General features: G+C 51.2%; 1 protein-coding gene across 1 annotated transcript in view; it reads right to left on the bottom strand.

Moving 5' to 3' along the window:
- EOGT (EGF domain specific O-linked N-acetylglucosamine transferase) overlaps window positions 1–20,857 on the bottom strand; it is a 62,227-nt gene extending 41,370 nt beyond the window's left edge. Inside the window, exons 1-8 of the mRNA XM_084901721.1 lie at window positions 20,762–20,857; window positions 15,626–15,854; window positions 13,843–13,943; window positions 12,549–12,657; window positions 9,764–9,858; window positions 9,377–9,481; window positions 6,576–6,682; window positions 3,317–3,420 (exon numbers count right to left, since the gene is read on the bottom strand). Of these exons, the coding sequence (XP_084757847.1) occupies window positions 3,317–3,420; window positions 6,576–6,682; window positions 9,377–9,481; window positions 9,764–9,858; window positions 12,549–12,657; window positions 13,843–13,943; window positions 15,626–15,841 (837 nt within the window). The 5' untranslated portion in view covers window positions 15,842–15,854; window positions 20,762–20,857. The remainder of the gene's footprint in view (window positions 1–3,316; window positions 3,421–6,575; window positions 6,683–9,376; window positions 9,482–9,763; window positions 9,859–12,548; window positions 12,658–13,842; window positions 13,944–15,625; window positions 15,855–20,761) is intronic.
- Window positions 20,858–21,059: the final 202 nt, after the last annotated feature.

Genomic DNA, 21,059 nt, shown 5'->3' with positions numbered 1-21,059 from the left:
CTCTCTCATTGATGTTTCTCTCTCTCCCTTTCCCTTCCTCTTTATAAAAAAATTAATAAAATATATTTCTTAAAAATAATGAAGCTGCAGTACCTCTCAGCACAAGGAAATAAGGAGAGCCTGCATACTCTCCTGTCTTACTCCTCCCGTTAAGAACAGCCCTGCTCTGCCAGGGGCTCTGCAGAGCCCCGTGTGTCCCCATCTCACCAGGAAGCCACAGCCTGAGTTCTGCAAAGACGAGAGGGAAGGCCTCACAGGCTCCGCTGGGGAAACGGTTTGTAAAGGTCAGCACGCTCTGGCCTGCAGCCCGGCCACTTCCCCCTCTCGCCTGGGCACCAGCTCGTGGAGGCCCGGGACCCGAGCTGAGGCAGCACGTCCACCATCAGGGCTCCGGGTCACAGCCAACCCATCAGAGTGCCGCTTCCTTCAAGGCCTACCCAGCAAGAGAGGACAGCAGTCCCCACGCGGCCTGGCCACTTCCCCGTGCAGCCTCCAGCCTCCAGCCTTCCGTGGGCTCCATGCCGGAGCGGCCGGCAGGCCTGGCTGCCCGAGAATCAGGGTGAGCAGCAGGCAAAGGCCTCTCTGCCCCAGCTGGCAGGTTTGAAATGGATGCAGAGAGCAACCAGGAGGGAGGGAACATCAGGGGTCTGCCTGCTGGACCACCCCCACCTGCCTGCCCGACAGCCACCCCACCCCCACCTGCCTGCCCGACAGCCAGGCCCCTCTGCCGGACACAGGGACCGGGGAGCATCAGGTGGCTGAGCAGCCCGCTCCCCTCACAGCTCAGGGCGTGGAGCCAGCCCCGCGGGGCTCAGTGCCCACGAGGAACACAGGGACAAGCACACAGCAAGAGCCCGAAGCTCCTGGGAAGGAAGTGAAGTCTCTGGAGAACCTCCCATCCACGTCCCCGGTTCTGCAGGGACCACGGGGAGGATAAAGCACTGGCTTCAGGCGCAGATTGGGTCAGACGGTGGCACAGGATCCCTGACTCCACCCCCTGGGCTGTGTTCTCCGAGGTCAGCCCGGGCCCGGACCTCGGCTTCTCTCCTATGAAACAGGCTGCCCGCCTGGTCCCCGGTGGCTGTGAGCACGAAGGGAGAGAGCCCCGGGTGTGGTTGTTTAAAACCCAGCACCACACTGAGTGACGTTCAGGGTGCCGACGGCTGGCGATCACAGCCTCTAGCGCTCACCCAGGAAGAGGGAGAGAAAGAGGCAGCATGCCCATTGCTCACAGAAACATTTCCAAGAAGTGAAACCGGTGGCAGCAAAACTGGAGGACAAGGACAATGTAAACCCATGACACACCCACAGCTGGACTTAGAGAGCCAGGGACACAGTCACAGACAGACTCAGAGAGCCAGGGACACAGTCACAGACAGACTCAGAGAACCAGGGACACAGTCACAGCCGGACTCAGAGAACCAGGGACACAGTCACAGCCGGACTCAGAGAACCAGGGACGCAGTCACAGCCGGACTCAGAGAACCAGGGACACAGTCACAGCTGGACTCAGAGAACCAGGGACACAGTCACAGCCGGACTCAGAGAACCAGGGACACAGTCACAGCTGGACTCAGAACCAGGACACAGTCACAGCCAGACTCAGAGAACCAGGGACACCGTCACAGCCGGACTCAGAGAACCAGGGACACTGTCACAGCTGGACTCAGAGAACCAGGGACACAGTCACAGCCGGACTCAGAGAACCAGGGACACCGTCACAGCTGGACTCAGAACCAGGACACAGTCACAGCCAGACTCAGAGAACCAGGGACACCGTCACAGCCGGACTCAGAGAACCAGGACACAGTCACAGCCAGACTCAGAGAACCAGGGACACAGTCACAGCCAGACTCAGAGAACCAGGGACACAGTCACAGCCAGACTCAGAGAACCAGGGACACAGTCACAGCCGGACTCAGAGAACCAGGGACACCGTCACAGCCAGACTCAGAAAACCAGGGATACACCTACAGCCAGACTCAGAGAACCAGAGACACACACAGCCAGACTCAGAGAACCAGAGACATAGTCATAGCCAAGACTTAGGGAAGGATTCCCATCAGACTTCAGGGCAAACAAAGGCCTCCGGAGTGGGGAAAAGGAAAACCTTCCTCTGTAGCTTGACATGAGCTTCCTGAAAGTGAAAAAAATGTTAGCGAAACGATTTCCCCTTCTGCACAAGAACGGGACCCCCCCTCCATTGTCTCGCTCTGCTCTCTGGTGTGTCACCTGTGCTCCGAGCTAACATTGCTTATGGTTTAAAAGATGCTTTCTGGTCAGCTGCGCCTGCACCAGAAACCACGTCATGACTCCGGGAACGGCCGTCTCTCCCTGGGGAGCCTGGAGGCATTGCCAACGCAGCTGTCCCGGACATAGGAGGGCCGTCCTGTGGGACCCGGGCACCAGGCCCGCCCCGGGGGGCACCTCCCTGCCCCTGAGCTGTGCGATGTGGGCGGCCAGAGAGTCTCCTTCCAGAAGGGGCGGAGCGCCTGTCGGCACGCTGAGTCCCCCGCCAGATCGCCTGAATGGACGCGGGCCAGAGGGAGCCCACGGGTTGGAATGCTTAGTCGAACCTGAGGTCACTTCTCAGTGAGAATTCCCACTCCCCGGGTTAGGCCGCCTCTCCTGTGTGTGTGCAAACACGTGTCCTCACCACTGTCTCTGTCAGAGGAGTGTGCAGAGCCCAGGGGCTGTGTCGGGTGCTGTGACACCACATGGTTTACTCTCAAAATGACCCTTGGGTAGAGATTACAGCTTCCTATTTCACAGCGGGGTGCACGGAAGCATCTCTTGGGGGATTACCTTGGCAGGTGATCACTGGAAGAATAGGGTAAAGGCAGCACTGGAAGAATAGGGTAAAGGCAGGAAAAGAGAGAAGAAAGAAAAGACAGCAGTAAAACAAACAAGCAAAAAGCCGGTGTGGTATGATGTGCACGCCTGGGGCCCGCCCCGTAGTGAGCTCATCCACACAGCACAGCTCCCCGCCAGCCACAGGGTCGCCGAGGTCAGGGGGTGCGGCTCCCTCTGCCTCCCGGGGGCACAGGACCGTCTTTGTCCTGGGAGCCGCACCTGCCCAGCCGGGGAGGGAACACTTCCACTGCCCCCTCCACGCTCCCAGAGGAAATGTAAGCCTACCGACGCGTCAGCCCATCTGCACACGTACACGTACACACACAGACACGCCCGCTCGCCTGCGTGCCCGTGGACGTGTGTGCGTGCATGTGTATTTGAATGTGGTGTCTTAGTCCCCTGCACCACGGCGGAGCCACAGCTCTGAGGAGCAAGGCCCGGGCGGGAGGAGGAGCCTACGCACCGTGTCCCACATCACCACGTACACGTCGGTGCTGAAGGAGTTGTTCACGTGCTGCGTGAGGTACAGGTTCAGGAAGTCGCAGAAGTGGTGGTACATGTTCACACCTGGCGTCGGAGAGAAGTCCACGTTAACGAGCCCCACAAACACGTGAAAATGTCACTCCACCCTTTCTGTTAGTCACCCGATGGGCTTTGAGCTGAAGTAAATGAGAGGGGGAAAAGTTTCTCCAAACATGACATGGTCTATACTCAGATAATCCTCAATTTACACACTGAGTGCATTCACAAATTCACTTTAAAATTGATTATTTAGAAATCAGGACTGCATTTCCCCATATAGACTAAGTAACAAAAATCATTAAGTTCCCAGGGGAAAAATCACAGAAGTCTATTTAGCTCAGAATTGGGTAGAAACATAGGACCATGAATTTTTAGGATCGTTTATTTTTAAAAATAAACTAGGCTGCACCTGTTCGTCATAGGATTGAAAACAACAACAACTACTAGCATTTGAGTATTTTTTCATTCCTGTCTCTTTTTTTCATACTTACTCACTACTTACAACATCGCTCCTTGGGGAAATATTAGCCACTATTGTTCATCGTGTTCTAACTGAAGGAGCCTGAACTTTGGAATCAGAGGAACTGGGCTGAGTCCCAGCTCAGCCATTCACGGGCCACGTTCTCTGGCAAGTTCCCGAAGTCCCTGAGCCCCTCAACCAGAAACAGGGATCATTACCCTGAGGCGCCAGCTTTGTGAGAAATGACCCACCACTGCCCAGCCAGGGCCTGGCACCCAGGAACAACGGCGACCAGCTGGGCCGGCTGGGTCAGAGGGATGAAGAGGAACGAGTCCCAGGTCCTCCACGCCCCTGCCAGGCTCAGCGTGCAGGACCCAGAATTCAAGCTGGAAATGAGCAACTCTGACCAGGATGAGATCCCAGGAACTGGCATTTAAAACATGTACTTTAAAGGAGGAAAAATGTTGACTAAAAGAAAAACAGTGGCTACTAAAAGCAGAAATCATGAACTATTCTGAGTTCATTCCCATAGTGAATAACTACATTGTGTGCCAGAAAATGAGTTAAAAAAAATAAATAAATAAGTTCTTTTTTTTTTAATCCTCACCCAAGGATATTTTTTTCCATTTATTTCTAAAGAGTGGAAGGGAGGAGGAGAGAGAGGGAGAGGGGTGAGAGAGAGAAAGAGAGATTGATTGGCTGCCTGCTGTACATACCCCAACCAGGGCTGAGGAACCTGCAACCGAAGTATGCGCCCTTAACCAAGAATTGAAACTGACCCTCCAATCTGCAGGCCAGTGCTCCAACCACTCAGACACACTGGCCATGGCAATACTCAGTTCTTTTTAGACCGTAATTTAGATGGATGTTTGGAGGGACTCCTTTTTCACCCAGAGAAAGGTTGGCCAAGAATATTTTCAAGTAAACAGGAAAAAGGAAATTCTATTTCAGCACAGCCCTCTGCCCAGCCCAGCCCCCGGCACACTGCAAGTCTCCACAGGTTCACAGCATGTCCTCAGCACAGCACACAGAACAGCGCACGGGGCCAGGAGGGTGCTAAGCTAGGGACCATCGCAGGCTCCGTCCTCAGACACCTGCCCCCTCGTGAGCCCTGCTTACTCCCAGCACGCTCATTCCCTCTGGAGAGTGCCCGTGGAAGGGAGGCTGGGATGGAGACGTGACCTGGGGTGAGGACACAGTACAGTGAGCAGATGAGGTAGCACTGTGCAGCTGATTTTGTTAGCCAGTTACCCAATAAATTCAATAAAAAGGAAAATAATAAATAAATAAATGGATCAGCAAATTAAAAATATATAACTTCATTAAAACTCTATATTAAAAAAAAAAAAAAGAGGGGGAAAAAGGAAAACTGGAAGACAGCATAGTTAGAAGAAAAATGTAGAATAGGAAAGAACTGGCTGATTACTCCCCCTCGACATACGCTATTTGCACAGGTATCTCAGTGCACACATTCAACCCTTTTACAGGCAAATCAGAGTTTTCTTAGCCCCTTTTATTTATTTATTTTTTAAATATATTTTATTGATTTTTTTACAGAGAGGGAGGAGAGAGATAGTTAGAAACATCGATCAGCTGCCTCCTGCACACCCCACACTGGGGATGTGCCCGTAACCAAGGTACATGTCCTTGACCGGAATCGAACCCGGGACCTTTCGATCCGCAGGCCACCGCTCTATCTACTGAGCCAAATCGGTTTTGGCTTCTTGGCCCCTTTTAATTAGCATATTTTTAAAATAAGTCAGGACATCAAACATAGCCTTTTTATTTGCTCTTATTTAAAAAAGATATAAATTTGTCTGATTCCTGAACTTAATACTTCGTAATGTAAGGATTATGCTGTCAGAAAGCAGAACACGTTAAAAATACGATCCATAAATCACTGTAATGCTGACACAGCCGGACAGAGGGCTCTGTGCCGGAGGCCGCTTTCCTGACGTGGTGTGCGGCAGCATGACCCTCACCACGCACAGCGAGCGGCGCAGCACGACCACGTGTCCCTGCAGGACCAGCAGCCCACAGCGTGAAGTGCTTACAGGTTGAGAGTTAGAAGGTTTACGCATAAACGGAAAAATCACTGTAATTTTGACATTTCCCCCAAGAGTGTACTGCAAACCCAACATCCAGGGGGATTTTAGGTTCACTTCCGTCCCGGGAACCATGTCAGAACGTCTGCAGAAGAGGCCACGGCCCTCTCCTGCCCGCCCGCAGTGCATACAGGCTGCTACTTGGAGGAACGAAGCTCCACCTACGTCAAGCGCTGAGAGAAAGGTGATGGGGACATCCAGCTACAAAGGGCTTCATTCACCTTCTCTCACCTTTTGATTCTGACTGAGTCATGGGATTCAAATGTGCAGATTTCTTCTAAAAACCAAAGGTACTGAAGGAAGGGAAATCCCAACCAGTTCACTGCTTCAGAGAAGAAAGCAGAAAGCAAGCCCACTGTTTAAAGTCACACTGCTTCCCAAAAAGCTACCGGAAGTCACATAAGAGGAACACTGCCCTGGCTGGGTGCCCAGTTGGTTAGAGGATCCTCCCAGTGGGCCAAGGTTTCAGGTTCAATCCCCGGTCAGGGCACATGCAAGAATCAACCAACCAAAGCACAGAGAAGTAGAACAACAGATCGGTTTCTCTCTCACTCTCTCTCTAAAAAGCAATCAATAAACTTTATTTAAAAGGAACAAAGCCTCGTTAACTAATAAATTACAAATTAACTTCTCACCGGCATCCAATTTCATGAAGTAGACTGGTTTCTCAACCACAACGTCACATTTACCATCTTCTATGGGCCTGAAGTTGAGCTGAGTGTAGCTCTGCAGCTCAGCGAACCTGGAATCATGAATTGGGAGACACTTTCAGAGTGATTCTCCTGAATCTCCTACTGTGATTATATATATATATCCTACTGTAACTGAGCTCTGTCCATCGGGAACTTCACTTCCAGAGCAGCCTCCTAGGAAGCCATGCGGACCTTCCCAACTTACAAATAACCTGCTGTCCATTTCAATACTGAGATCAGGAACAAAAATGATTTTACATTTCATTGTTCAGATTATTACAGTTGTTCCTCTTTTTTCCCCCTATAGCTCCCCTCCACCCAGTTCCCACCCCACCCTCTGCCCTTACCTACCCCCATTGTCCTCATCCATAGGTGTACAATTTTAGTCCAGTATCTTCCTGCACCCTCCACACTCCTTTCCCCCTCAGAATTGTCAGTGCACTCCCTTTCTATGTCCCTGATTCTATTATATTCACCAGTTTATTCTGCTCATCAGATTTTAATTCACTTAATTTTTAGATTCACGTGTTGATAGATATGTATTTGTTGTTCATAATTTTTATATTTACCTTTTTCTTCTTAATCATCTAAGAAGATTAAAGAATACCTTTCAGCATTTCATATAATACTGGTTTGGTGGTGATGAACTTTAGCTTTTTCTTATCTGTGAAGCTCTTTAGCTGACCTTCAATTCTGAATGATAGCTTTGCTGGGTAGAGAGTAATCTTGGTTGTAGGTTCTTGCTATTCATCATTTTTTAGGATTTCTTGCCACTCCCGGCTGGCCTGCATAGTTTCTGTTGAGAAATCAGCTGACAGTCATATGGGTGCTCCCTTGTAGGTAACTAACTGTTTTTCTCTTGCTGCTTGTAAGATTCTCTCTTTGTCTTTTGCTCTTGGCATTTTAATTATGATGTGTCTTGGTGTGGTCCTCTTTGGATTCCTTTTGTTTGGGGTTCTGTGCGCTTCCTGGACTTATAGGTCTATTTCTTTCACCAGGGGGGAAGTTTTTACTCATTATTTCTTCAAATATGTTTTCAGTATCTTGCTCTCTCTCTCTTCTTCTGGCACCCCCATAATTCTGATGTTATTACGCTTGAGATTGTCCCAAAGGCATTTTACACTATCTTCAACTTTTTGGATTCTTTTTCTTTTTGCTTTTCCAGTTGAGTGTTTTTTGCCTCTTTGTATTTCAAATCTTTGACTTGATTCTTGCGTTTCTCTAGTCTGCTGTTGGGTCTTTGTATATTTTTTATTTCAGTCAGTGTATGTTTAATTTCTAGTTGTTTCTTCTTCATATCCTCGAAGGTCTCACTGAATTTATTGGCCTTTTCTAGGAAATTCATGAAAAACCTTATAACCGTGGTTTTGAACTCTATATCCAGTTTTTTGTTTTCCTCCATTTCTTTCATTTGTGATCTTTTTCTTTGACTCTGCATTTTTGCTGCTTCCCTGAGTTGGTATGGTAGCTTTGTGTGCTAGGTGTCCTATATGACCCAGTGGCTCGGCCTCCTCAGTTACCTGAGGTGGACAGTCTTTGTACACCCCTTTGTGGACTATGTGTACAGCCTTCTTGAAATTAAGTCTTAATTATTATTGGTATCACTGGGAGGAATTGACCTCCATCCAGGCCAATTGGCTGTGAGGATCAGCTGCTTCTATGCTGGGAGAATTTCTGTACTGGATACACCCTTATGAGAAAAGACTTGCAAAACTGAAAAAGCCTCTGTGCTCAGCTTGGATGGGGCAGAGTCTCAGGGCTGAGCAGACAGTCTTGGCTTCCCATCATCCCTGCCCTATGAGGCCCCTGGGTCTCAGTGTCCCTTGGTAATCGCTTCTAGCACCTCTGAGAGGAAGCCATCCTCGAGTTTCGCCCTCTGCCAGACAGTCCAATTTCTCCCCCAATGAATATGGATTCCCAGATTCTCACCTGGAACTGGAGTTCAGCGCAGTCGGGAGTTTTTGTTTCCCTGCCACTAGAGAAAGCCAGACGCACCCTGAGCAGTCAGTCCTCTCTGCACATACCCATGTGTGCGCCTCCAGAACTCTGCCTTTCTCGGCTCCCCTAAGTTTCTGCTTGATAGTCCAGATTCCTCAGGGTTTCACCTGGAACTGGGGTTCAATGCAGTCAGAACTGGGGTTCAGTGCACTTAGGAGCTTTTGTCTCCTTCCTGCTAGAGAAAGCCAGCCTGGCACCCAGCCACCCTTCCTCTCTGCAAGCATGCCTCTGTACCCCAGTCCTTCGCAGCTCCTCTGATTCTCCATGTGCTTTTCTCTTTCCTTCTAGTTGTAGAATTTCCACTCAGCCAGCTTTCCTGTGGTTCTGGATGATGTTCGTTTTGTCTTTTAGTTATAGTTTTGAAATTGTTGTGCAAGGCAACAGTTTAGGTGTTTTCCTATGCTGCCATCTTGGTTTCTCCCCTTGTGTTTCTTTTTTAAATGTATTCCCCAAAACACAGCAATTACGAGTTAATAAAAATTCATTATTTTTTAACTCATTTTTTTCTCTCATTAGCAAAAAGTACTATATCATACTTCCTAATATTTTATAAACATATATTTAATTCAGTTATAACTGGTGGATTTGCTCTATAGCCATCACTTCTGCAAGCTCATGCCAAATTATTCACAAATGAAGTAAAACTTTGCATTTGAGATTCCCTACCAAAACCTGCAAGTTCCAGAAATAAAGGCAAATATTTTACAAATACAGTAAAAAAAAAAAATTAAAAAAAAAAATCTCACCAAGACTGCAGGGGGCTTTTGCGCTGACCTTCAGACATCAACGTATGCACATCCAGTTTACAGTGTCCTCCAATCTCACCAGTCTGGAAAACATCCTCCTTAAACCTGGTTGATAACAAAAAATTAAATTACGTTGGGAAAACGTTTTCAGGACTCAAGCACATGAGCTGTAACCAGGGTGGTTTACCAAAACCAGTTTTTCATCAGAATGGTACAGGAAGGAAGCTGGACCCAAAACCCAGCTTCACAACAATCAACTTGAGGCCCCATCCTCCACCTGTCCCGGCCTCATTGCCATATTTTTATGAAGCAAACCCAAAGCATGTCCCTGGGCCTGAAAATATTTCAGAATTTCCATTCGATTTTTAACATCAACCACGTAAGTACCTGTCATGGCTTCTCTTGATGTTTCTTAAGTCAAGGTAGAGATTGGTTGCTCTGCAATACTGAAGGTAGCGGGAACATACCAGGCTCGAGTCACTCTGAAATAAGGTTGAAAAAACAGCTCTGAGTATGAACATTCCGAGGACTCCCCCGACGTGCTAGACATGTTGACAGCATGTGCACCTTGAGATCGAGCCCCACAGTGTGACGGGGCATGTTTCCCAAGGCTGCTTCTGTTCAGGACATTTCCCTTCGGCCACACAAAGTTTTGCCCATTTTCACATTTTCCAGTGACTAAGAACTCCCATGTTCTATGTATTCCACCTCTTGCTAAATAAAGCAAGAGCGGAACGTGAGGTTCAGTCCTCTAAGAAGGAAAGCGTTCAGAATCATCACCACCACCGTATGTGAAAAGCATCTTTCCAAGACGAGCCAAATGAAACAAGAAGAATGCACACAAGACATTGAAACACAAGGCTGAAGGGCAGGGTGCCGATTCCATGAGAGCTGCTGTCTGCAAACACAAAGCTGGTGGGAGTCCCTGTCTCCACGGTGACGCGAGGGCAGTGCTTTCTAAATCACTGACAAGCGAGCTGGCGAGGCGGCCGCCAGAGCCTGCTCCTGCCTCTGCCAGTCTGGTCTGTGCTGGACGAGGGAGTTTCCAGAGCTTTATCTGCTCTGGATTCTATTTCTAGATTAAACGCCATTTGTTTTTCCTGTAATGCCCATGAACACCAGGCCTTGACCGGCACGGTGTTCTGGAGTCCACCGCTGGTAAGGGATCAGGCTGTAAGAGCAGAAAGCAATGGAGGTAGATCTTGGCCAGGAGAGTATTCTACACACTGCCCGGAGGGTGCCAGGTGGGCCGTGGCTCCGCCCTGCCCTGTCTGGACAGCAGACTCAGGCAGAGACTGGGCGGGTAAGACGGCATTGGCTACGGGCACGAGGGGCAGTGTGGGTCCCACCATGCTTCCTGCGAGAAGGGCCTCGCTCTGTTATGTGACAGCCTCCAAAGCTACAGAGCACATGCGAGTGCAATAAAAAAACATTTCTTTAATTTTCTGATTGCCTGCAGATCATGGAGAAGCCTGAGATATCCGAGGTTGGCCAGGGTTCAAGCACATGGGGAAAACAGACCCTAATCATAAGTGCCTACAACTCCCTGGACCTTTGTTCGGACTGGGGCCCTGCATGAGCGTTTTCATATACAGAATCTCCTTTCATCCTTACTACAAGCTCTAAAATAGGCATGGTCCAAAGCAGAAGAAATTGCCCAGAAATTGCCAGTGGTCAATTCCCAGTCAGGCACACGCCCAGATTGGGGGCAGGCAGGAAGCAGCCAATCAATGATTCTCCCTCTCCTTTCCTTCTGAAATCAATAAAAATCTATACCGGTATATATTTTTTAAAAAGTTTAAAAAGCAGAAGAAATTGGAATCAGGATTTGAACCCTGCAGTGTGGGCCTGTCCTTCCTCTGACTGCCCCCGGCTGCATCCAGCAAAGGTGCGTTTACCAGCTGAGAGCGCTGCAGGAGGGGGACAGCGCAGACTTGTGTTCTAATTCTGGGCACACAGTCCCCGCAGCAGCTGCTGGGCTCACCGAAGCTGCTTTCTGTCCCTGAGGACCTGCTGCCTTTCTGCCCGCCTTCTGCCATGCCTGTGAGAACCCAGCCAGCCCACTTGTCCAGGACAGCTGCCTGCTAACTGTAAATCCTAAGCAAACATGAGCAGCATGGGGAGGTGTCTCATCTGTCCCAAACTACTTGCAAGCAAATTTGTAAAGGTTCATTTTATCAATTTTTCTTCTTTAGCACATGTTGGGGGAAATGCTAATCCTAGTGCTATTTTATATGGCCATCTGATGTTGTGTGAAAGCAGGACACGGTTCCCAAAGGACACAGAACAACTTGTTTTCAGAAGTTAAAAGAGTCTAAGCTAGGGGTGTCGAACTCAATCAGAGAAGGAGCCAAAATCTAAAATCCAGCCTAAATCGCGGGCCGAATGGTTTACTGAACAGTCATAAACTGACAATGTCATAAACTGACAGCGGAGTGCAGTGATGACAGCGGGGTGCGGGTCACATTGCAAGGCCTGGCGGGCTGCATTTGGCCCGCGGGCCTTGTGTTTGACACATGTGGTCTAAGCCAATAAACAGGCGGGAGGAGGAGTCCTTTCTCAGGCCGTCCACCTTGTCTCCACATCCTGATCTAAACACAGGAGCATCCTATCTAATAAAACAGTAATATGCAGATTGACCATCACTCCAACACACAAAATCAAGATAGTTGCCCCCATGTGGTCAAAGATCCTGCCCCCATGTGGATACAAGATGGCCACCACAAAATGGCCAGCAGGGGAGGGGAGTTGGGAGGCACCAGGCCTGCAAGGGAGGGCAGTTGGGGGTGATCAACCCTGCAGGGGAGGGCAGTTAGGGGTGACCAAGCCGGCAGAGGAGGGAAGTTGGGGGAAACAGGCTGGCAGGGGAGCAGTCAGACATCAATCAGGCTGGCAGGGGAGTGGTTAGGGGGTAATCAGGCTGGCAAGCAGAAGCAGTTAGGGGCAATCAGGAAGGCAGGCAGGCAGGCGAGCAGTTGGGAGCCAGCAGTCCTGGATCGTAAGAGGGATGTCTGGCTGCCCATTTAGGCCCGATCCTGGTGGACATCCCTCTAGGGGTCCCAGATTGGAGAGGGGAGAGGGTGCAGGCTGGGTTGAGAGACACCACCTCCTCCCCCTGCTGTGCACGAATTCCGTGCGCCAGGCCTCTGGTGGTAAATAAACTGCAGCTCACCGTCTGCTCGGGCCGGCAGAGCTCCCGCAGCTCCCGCCGCCGCGCGCCCGCGTAGCCGAAGTCCGCTTGCTGCCAGAAGGTGTCCCGGGCTGACTCCAGAGTATCCGTCCTATTTGCAAACAAAGATTTTCCGTCACTTTTTTTTCTTTTTCTTTTTTCTGAGACATGAATCTTCTTTCGAAAGGTTAAATTGCTGTACGTTTTTCATTAATTTTTTAAGTAAACTATCACAATTTTCTTAAAATGATCCTTTGCTAGATGAAGAAGTTACCAAAATACATTATCTACAGACGTACTCACTTAAAATGTAAATGCACACATAAACGTATTTAGGGTCATCTGGAACTGGACTACTAATGAGACTGGGTTACTAATTACTGTATTTTACTTACTCCATTAGCCTGGCATGCATTTTTATTTATTTCATTTTTCCATCACCATTTATCCCCTCTATGCCTCTCCCACCTCCACCACACGCCTCCCCCGCACCGTGAATGTAAGGATTATAGTCACTGTGGTGGGGGACTCAGGATGTTAAAAATGTTTAGGTTTAGGTACAGTTAATAGGCTGGTAATCGATGCATGTAGAGGCTGTTGTTCTAGGGATTGGAACATAACACCTGCCAGCAATCCGACCCCGTGCCCCCGGAGGACTGCGCGTGGCCCAGACTCGTCTGAATGAGGTGCTCCCGGGAGGGAACACCGCCGTCCGGGACACTGATCGCTGATGGAGTCACTGTCAGCAGGTGAGAGGATGTTCAGAGAATCACAGATGCAGCTCTAGCTGGCTAACCTTTTCCGCTGAGTTCCAAACCTTCACCTACACTTCTCTTCTCCTTGTAAAAGGGTTGGCTTGAGATGACAGGTAAGACCGTCTTTTCAGGGTACACAACCCGCAGCCTTCTCTGATGGCAGGCCCTCGGAGTAAAGCACCCGTAAAGATTCAATCCTCACCTCTGCTTACTGGTTCTGGTGGTGACCGGCAGCCCAAACACCGACTTTTCCAGTTTCAATTAACTAACTTTCCCCTCCGGCATCGTGAGGAGAACATCAGTGTATCTTCCTGATGTCTGCTGGGGGGAGTATTTCCGGTGACCTACACCGCGTCTCCCCCCGACAGAGGACATGACAGCTGTTCCTGGGGGTAGTCGAGTTGACCCTGTGACCATGTGAGCAAACGGATATCTAAAGGAGTGAATACCTAAAACCAAGAGCCTCGCTGGGAACGGGGGCACAGCCTACTGGCCGTGGAGGACGGCTTCCAGGGGAGGCATCACTCCATCGGGAAACTTACCACCCCATGTCCACATAGGTGCAGACGGGGTAACTGAACCGGAACTCGGGCCTGCAGGATTCCTCATAGCCCCAGCAGAACTTCAGGTTTTCTAAGTGTTTCTAGAACATAAAACGTGTGTTGGATCTGATCAAATAATTGAATCAATACCCCCTTCCCTGGGAGACTGACCTCTAGGCCACTTCACAACGGACATTCCCTTTAGCGTAGACCACCCTCCTTGCTAAGACCTTTCTCCTTCCCTCTGGGCCTTCCCAGGATGTGGACCCGCCCAGAGAATTCTCCGACCTGAAAGGCCCACCGAGGTTCCTTTCCAGCCTCTGACTCCCAGCCCCTGGTGCTGGCGCCATGTGGGGGCTCAGCCCACCTGGTCCCCAGATGACCTAATAAATCCTAATTCTTTCCCCTGTTGGCCTCCTGGGTTCCTCCTTCCATGATCCTAACAATATGCATTTATTCAGATGAGGCAGCCTTCTGACACTGAGAGAGGACTCTCAGGTTTTCCATGAAGAAACAAAGCATTAGAGGACTTTCACTTTTACTGTCCCTGAGGACCGGCTGCCTTAACTGCAATAAAAATTACAAGAGTAAACTCTGAGAACAGGAGTCTTAAGGTTCTTAACAACAATTACCTTTAATTACCAGCCCCTCCCCCTGCTGGTTCCCTAACCACAAGTCTAGGCTTTACCTGGACTACCAAAGACCACTGGCACTGACATTTCTGGAAGCGGCTCCATGAATCAGCCTTCCTTTCTCCACGAGCAAACTGATTCTAAAAGCAGACCCTAGAAGTCACCTAAAGTGGAATTTCTGTCACCAAAAGAATCAGCTACATTAACTGGATCAGCAACTTTGTTCATCCATCCAGATCGGCAGATCCCTCAAGACATGGAGGCTATGCAGTCCCTGGGGCCACAGCAGCCGCTGGAGGCCAGAGAGCCCGCAGGCTCTCGCCGGCCCAGGGGCAGCGTGTGTTTGTGTGTGTGTGTGTGTGTGTGTGTGTGTGTGTGAATGTGTGTGTGTGTGTGTGAGTGAATGTGTATGTGTGTGTGTGTGTGTGTGTGTGAATGTGTCTGTGTGTGAGTGAATGTGTATGTGTGTGTGTGTGAGCCCGCAGGCTCTCGCCGGCCCAGGGGCAGCGTGTGTTTGTGTGTGTGTGTGTGTGTGTGTGTGTGTGTGAATGTGTGTGTCTGTGTGTGAGTGAATGTGTATGTGTGTGTGTGAGTGTGTGTGTGTGTGGTTCCCAGGCCTCCTGTCAGCGGGCTTCCTGTGCCAGCACCGTGGGAAAGGAAGTGCCCAGCTTTGATCTCTGGGGCCTCAGTAGCTGCCTTAAAGGGCTGCCATTTGGGGCCTTCCCAGCAGGTCTGCACCAGGACAACCTCAACACCAACCCTAATTACGTGGAGCCGGGGCAGAGGTGTGATTAGGGGCAGAGGTGTGATTATCGCAATGAAGTGCTGAGACAGACCCAGTGCAGCTGAAGGAAGAGGTGGCAAATTCTTAGTTACTTGGATATTCTTTTGTGCAAAAAATCTAATTTGACTCATGTCTGGAGTATACAAATAAGATTGGTTTCCTATTTACTAGTGATTTGGATTTTAAATCTCACTGCTGTGGGTGGGACATAGTTTTAAACAAAGTTTGGTCGTTATAAGCCTTATATGAAATACAATGACCAACTCACAACCCAAAGATAAAATACTACCTTCAAGTTCAAGCTGTGAAGCAGAATTGGTAAGCCAGCCTAAACCACACGCTTTAGTAAACAAGGGAAGGAGCCTACCTTAAAAGGACAGTGTGGGTCCTTCCTGCAGAGGCCGGCCACATGCCCGCTGTTGTGCAAAAAGAAGGGGATGTGCTCCTCGGGCAGGCGGATGCTGGCGTAGTCGAACCCGGGCCCGCCCGGGGCGCCCTCGGCCCCGCCCGGGGGCGAAGCCTCCTCGGGGCGGCTCAGCGGGAGGTCATGCAGCAGCAGTCCAAAGACAAGCAGCATGGACATCGCAGCTCCACGCCTGGAGGTCAAATTGTAAACACGGCCCTCAAAACATGTCCTTCAACGACTCGGAGAGGGCAAGCGCTCAGCATAATGACAATGAACTTGGCTACATCACTGCATAATGCTCCTCTATTCCATAAAACAGCATTTATGGTGCGCCTGTTCTGTGCCAGGCCCCGTGTTAGGAGCTGTTACGTTAAAACTTCTTAATTTCCGTGGCTGCAAATCTTTTCACTTCGTAAAAAACGTATCTTTATGACAAGTCATTATCTTTTTTACAAGTCTTTTTAAAAGTAAGGTTTTCTTGAGCCAAAGAAGCTAGCCAAAATGAAGATGGGTCCTGGGGCACGGAGTCTGAACCCGCAGCAGCATGCAAGGAGATAAAGCATGTCTGTCCTCGGGGTTTGGCAAGCATCGTTGCACACCCAGGAGGCCAGAAGAGAAGGAAAGGTCGGGAAGAATTTACAGGAGCCGCAGGCACAGCAGCGGGGGCGGTGACACCGGCAGGAGACAGCAAGTCTGCAGAGAAACGCCAGCGCCCCTGGGCTGGCCGGGAGAAGCAGGGGTCCCTGGGATTGGATGGTGCCTGGCTGAAATAATCTGCAGAACGTCCACCGGAAATTAGCCCAAATCCCAACAGGTAAAACAAGAATGTGACTAGCACAGCCCGAAGCCACTCTCAGACTAACAGCTCTGTCTCTTTCTCTCGCTCTCCAGCTGCTGTAATTGAGAACATTTCAGAATATTTTTTTCTTATCAGAGCTAAAAATACAGGGGAGAACAAAGCAAGAAAACCTCTGCTCTCCTGGAGCTTGTCACCTAGAACAAGAGACATAAAATAAACACACACAACTGCAGATGATGGCAAGGGTTATGACTCAAGTAACCCCGGGGCCGGTGACCATTCGCAGGCTGTACAGTCTCTGTGACAACTACTCCACTGTGCCTTTGTCAGGAAAGCAGCAGAAGGAGGGGTGTGTGGCTGTTCTAACAAAACTTTATTTACAAAAATGGGAGGAAGGCCTTAATAGGACCCAGTTTGCTGATGCCTGAAATAAAAGTAATGTGATAGACAACATAGCATAATATAGTTAAGAACTTGGACTTTAAAACTGGACCAACTAGGTTTGAATCCAGATACAGCTTCCTAAGCTGTATGACCTTGAGCAAGTTATTTAAGTTTTCTGTACCTCAGCTTTTCCATCGGTAAAATGTAAATTTTAATAAGCCTTCGTTATTAAAGTTATGTGTTAAATATTGCTAAAGTGTTTAGATGTACCTGCTTAGTTAACTTTTATATGTTTATTAAATAAATGTTTAGCCTGGCTGGTGTGGCTCAGTGGTTGAGCCTTGACCTATGAACCAAGAAGTCACAATTCAATGCCCAGTCAGAGCACATGCCTATGGTAGGGGGCTCAATCCCCGATCCCTGATCCTCCATGTGGGGCATTCAGGAGGCAGCCAGTCAATGATCCTCTCTCATCATGATGTTTCTCTCTCTTCCGCTCTGAAATCAATAAAAACATATATTTTTTTAAAATAAAATAAAATAAAACAAATGTTTAAAGCCATGTTGGACGGGTGCAGGATGCTCGATGCCGTCTGAGGAGGAGCAGGGACACAGGCAGAGAGACAGGAAAAGAAGCGCCGTGGCTCGGAGCCAGCGGGGCTGCTGAGTGAGATGATAAAACAGCCAGCGGGAGCCAGCACACCACACGCCAGGGACTCGGCACCGACGACGACGCAGCAACAGCACGCAGCCGGGAACCGGATCCCTGCCCTTGCGGTGCTAACATGCTCCTGCGTGTACAACAAGCTCTGATGGCTGTAAGAGCTAAGATGTGGAAACTCAGTGTGAAATCCAGGCAGTCTGCCTCCCGAGGCTCTCCCCGAGGCTCTCCTGGTCCTGCTCAGATAACGGTTACAGACCTCAGTGCACTCTCCCCATCTGACTCTCTTGGACCAGATTTCCCTCTATATCACCTACCTATAATAACCCCTGGTCATCTATTCTAATAAAAGCACCATGTGCTAATGAGACCAGGCATGCCTTCCGGATGACCACGCTATGACACCCACTGGTGCCAGGCCAGCCAAGGCAGGTGCGATGCGATTGGTCGGGGGCCCAGCCGTCATCCCAGGATTGCCCAGGACACTGGCCAGCGGGGCGATCGATCAATCAGGGGGCTCCATGATCGCCCCAAAGAGGGAGGTCCAGGCGGTGGCCTGGTGGTCTGTGGTGGGAGGGCGAGGCCTCCTTTTGCAGGAACAGTCCATTGTGGAGCCCCGGCAGAGTGGGCAGGGCCCACCTCTTTGGGGCGATCGATAGATCACAGGGCTCCCAGACTGTGAGAGGGCACAGGCCGGGCTGAGGGATCCCCCACCTCAGTGCATAAATTTCATGTCCCAGCTCCCCCTACTCCTTCAGGACCCCACCCGTGCACAAACTCGTGCAGCAGGCCTCTGGTAGACAATAACCACAGAATGACAGACAACATATCACAGACAATGATCTTCCGGTTCACTTTAGTGGTATCTTTTCTCTATTTTAAAAAAGTGCTCTTTCCACAGGTGATCGAGCTGTATACACCTTAGCTGCTCCAGGCTAGGTCTGCTGTCACCAGGGCACACTGGGAAACTCAGCTTTCAAAATCAGTGTTTGTTCACTGATAGGGGGGGCGGGGAAGGGGGAAGAGGAAGCTTTCAGAAGCAGACTGCTCTGCTCCATTAAGCCCCAACTTCCAAGGCCAGCAGGTCACCTCCGGACAGGGGGTCACCCCGGAGAGACCCTTTCCCTCTGGAGTGTAAACTCCGATGTTCTTTTAGGTGGAGCCAGTCTATACTGTGATCTGTTGTGAGGGTGATCTGAATTAATCTTTTTGGTTAGGACTTTTATCGAACAGGGAGTTGATCACAAGTTTATAAAATTTAAAAGTATAAATTAGCCCTTAGTATAAAAAATCCAAAGGTTGTGGGTTCGATTCTAAGTCAGGGCACATGCCTGGGTTGCAGGCTTGATCCCCAGTAGGGGGCATGTGGAAGGCAGCTGATAAGTGTTTCACTCTCACATTGATGTTTCTTTCTCCTTCTCCCTTCCTCTCTCTCTAAAAATCAATCTTAAAATCTTTACAAAAAGTGCATTTAATAGTAATAGTATCGCCCAACTGGCATGGCTCAGCGATTGAGCATTGACCTACGAAACAGGAGGTCACAATTCAATTCCCAGTCAGGGCATTTGCCCAGGTTGAGGACTTGATCCCCAGTGTGGGGCATGCAGGAGGTAGCCGATCAAGGGTTCTCTCTCACCATTGATGTTTCTCTCTCTCCCTTCTTCTTTAAAACCAACAAAAATATATTTTTTAAAAAAAACAGTAATAGTATCTTATAATGAGCATATTTAACACTTTAATCCTCAAAACTCCCCAGCAGCTGTTGTAATGTTTCATATATATAACGCCGTCAGAAATGAAACATGTTACCTTAAAAAGATGCAGAAGTGGATTTTACTCCCTGGTGATATTCTGAGTCAATGGAAATAGTAAGAGAGAAAACAATTTGACAAGATAACCTGTAAGCCAAAGGTCTGGCATTAGTGAGCTAAGGCCTAACTAACAGGCCTGGTTGCTGGTGCTCTCTCTCTGCCTAATGAAACCACACTCCGAGTTACAGGTACCAGCCTGGAGCTGGGCGGGAAAGAGATGCCCGCTGTGCGCAGGCAGCACTGGTTGAGGCAGTAAGCATTCCTGCAGCAAACAGCGTGCTGCCCTCAGCATAGTAACCCTCACTGAGTCCCGCTGACTGGGCTGGAGCCCCCCTGCGAGAGGCCGGACGTCCTGCCCTTTGACTCATCCCCCCAGAATAAAATCATTGTTGTGGCCAGTCCTCCTGCCCTTGGGTTATCCACGTGTATTGTCCTGGACTGGGCTCTAGCCGCGACTAAGCCCACGGATCCAATGCTTAGGTCAGGGGAAAATCGAAATCAGAGCAGAGCCTGGCTGGCAGAGGGCACACACCCACTTGCATGGTCTGGCGCCGGCGGCTGCGGGTGCAGGAGACACACCCCCACACCCCGGGGCTGGCGCTGCGGGTGCAGGAGGCACACCCCGGGCTGGGAGGCCGGTGGGTGTGGAGTCCTCCGGGCCCGGGGAGGGGCGGGGGCCTCCCAGGCCGATGGAAGGTTCAGCAGCTGAGCCGCTTTTTCCCTCAGCAAAGCGGCGGCTCCCCCACCCCTGCACCCAGAGTGGTTTCCAAAGCCTGCAGGAGGCAAGGAGGCAAGAGAAAACGGAAAGCCCGAAAGTGAGAGGGAGCTCCGCGGCTGCCGGGACCGCGGGGACCACACGGGTGACCTGGGCGATGCTCCCAGACAGACGGCAGCTCCAGGGCGCCGCGGACCGATGGCAGCTGCAGGCACCCGGACAGTGACCTGGGCGCCCCCCGCGGTGCCCGGACCCGGCGGCGGCCACCGGCGGGAGCGGCCCGGCTGCCGCGGAGGTGCCCGCGGAGGTGCCCGCGGAGGCGCCCGCGGAGGCGCCCGCGGAGGTGCCCGCGGCGGCCGGGCGCCCAGGGGAACCGGCTGCGGAGCCCGCGAGCGCCCCTCCGCCACCCGCCGCGCTCGGTGCCGCCCCTGGGCCCGCGGGCTGCCTCGGGGACCCCGAGATCTGGCCGCCCGCACCCCGTCCCGCCCGCACCCGCCCCGCACGCCGCACCCGCCGACCTGGTCCCGGCCCCGGAGCCACGCGGGCCGCCCGCACCGGAGGGGCCAGCGCCGGCGGGAGCTGCAGCCGGAGCCGGGAGCCGGGAGCCGGGAGCGGGGCGCAGCCCGGCCGCCGCGGGGAGGGAGGGGAGGGGACAGGAAGGGAAGGGAAGGGAAGGGAAGGGAGAGGAGGGGAAGGGGTGAGGGCGCCGCGGTCCGGGGAGTCCCACCTGAGCCGGGATCAGGACTCCTCCGCCGGAGAGGCCGCTGCTCGGGAGGAGGGAGCCACAACCCGCTCCCGGCTCAGCGAAAGCCGCCGCCGGCCCGGGGGCGCCAGGGGGCGCCAGGGAGCCGCTCCGCCCGCCCGCGCGGGGGGGGGGGGGGGGGAGGCGGAGGGGGAGGCGGGGCAGCGGCGGGAGGGAGGGATCCCGCACGGGGAGGCGGGGCCGCGGTCACACACACACACACACACACACACACACACACACACACACTCACCCCGCGCTCCTGGGCAGGGCAGGGCAGGGA

The sequence above is a fragment of the Pipistrellus hanaki genome (assembly GCF_964339955.1).
Source record: "Pipistrellus hanaki genome assembly, chromosome: 13".
Taxonomy (NCBI): domain Eukaryota; kingdom Metazoa; phylum Chordata; class Mammalia; order Chiroptera; family Vespertilionidae; genus Pipistrellus; species Pipistrellus hanaki.
Note: the sequence above shows the minus strand (reverse complement) of the source record. Positions and strands in the feature narration are given on the sequence as shown.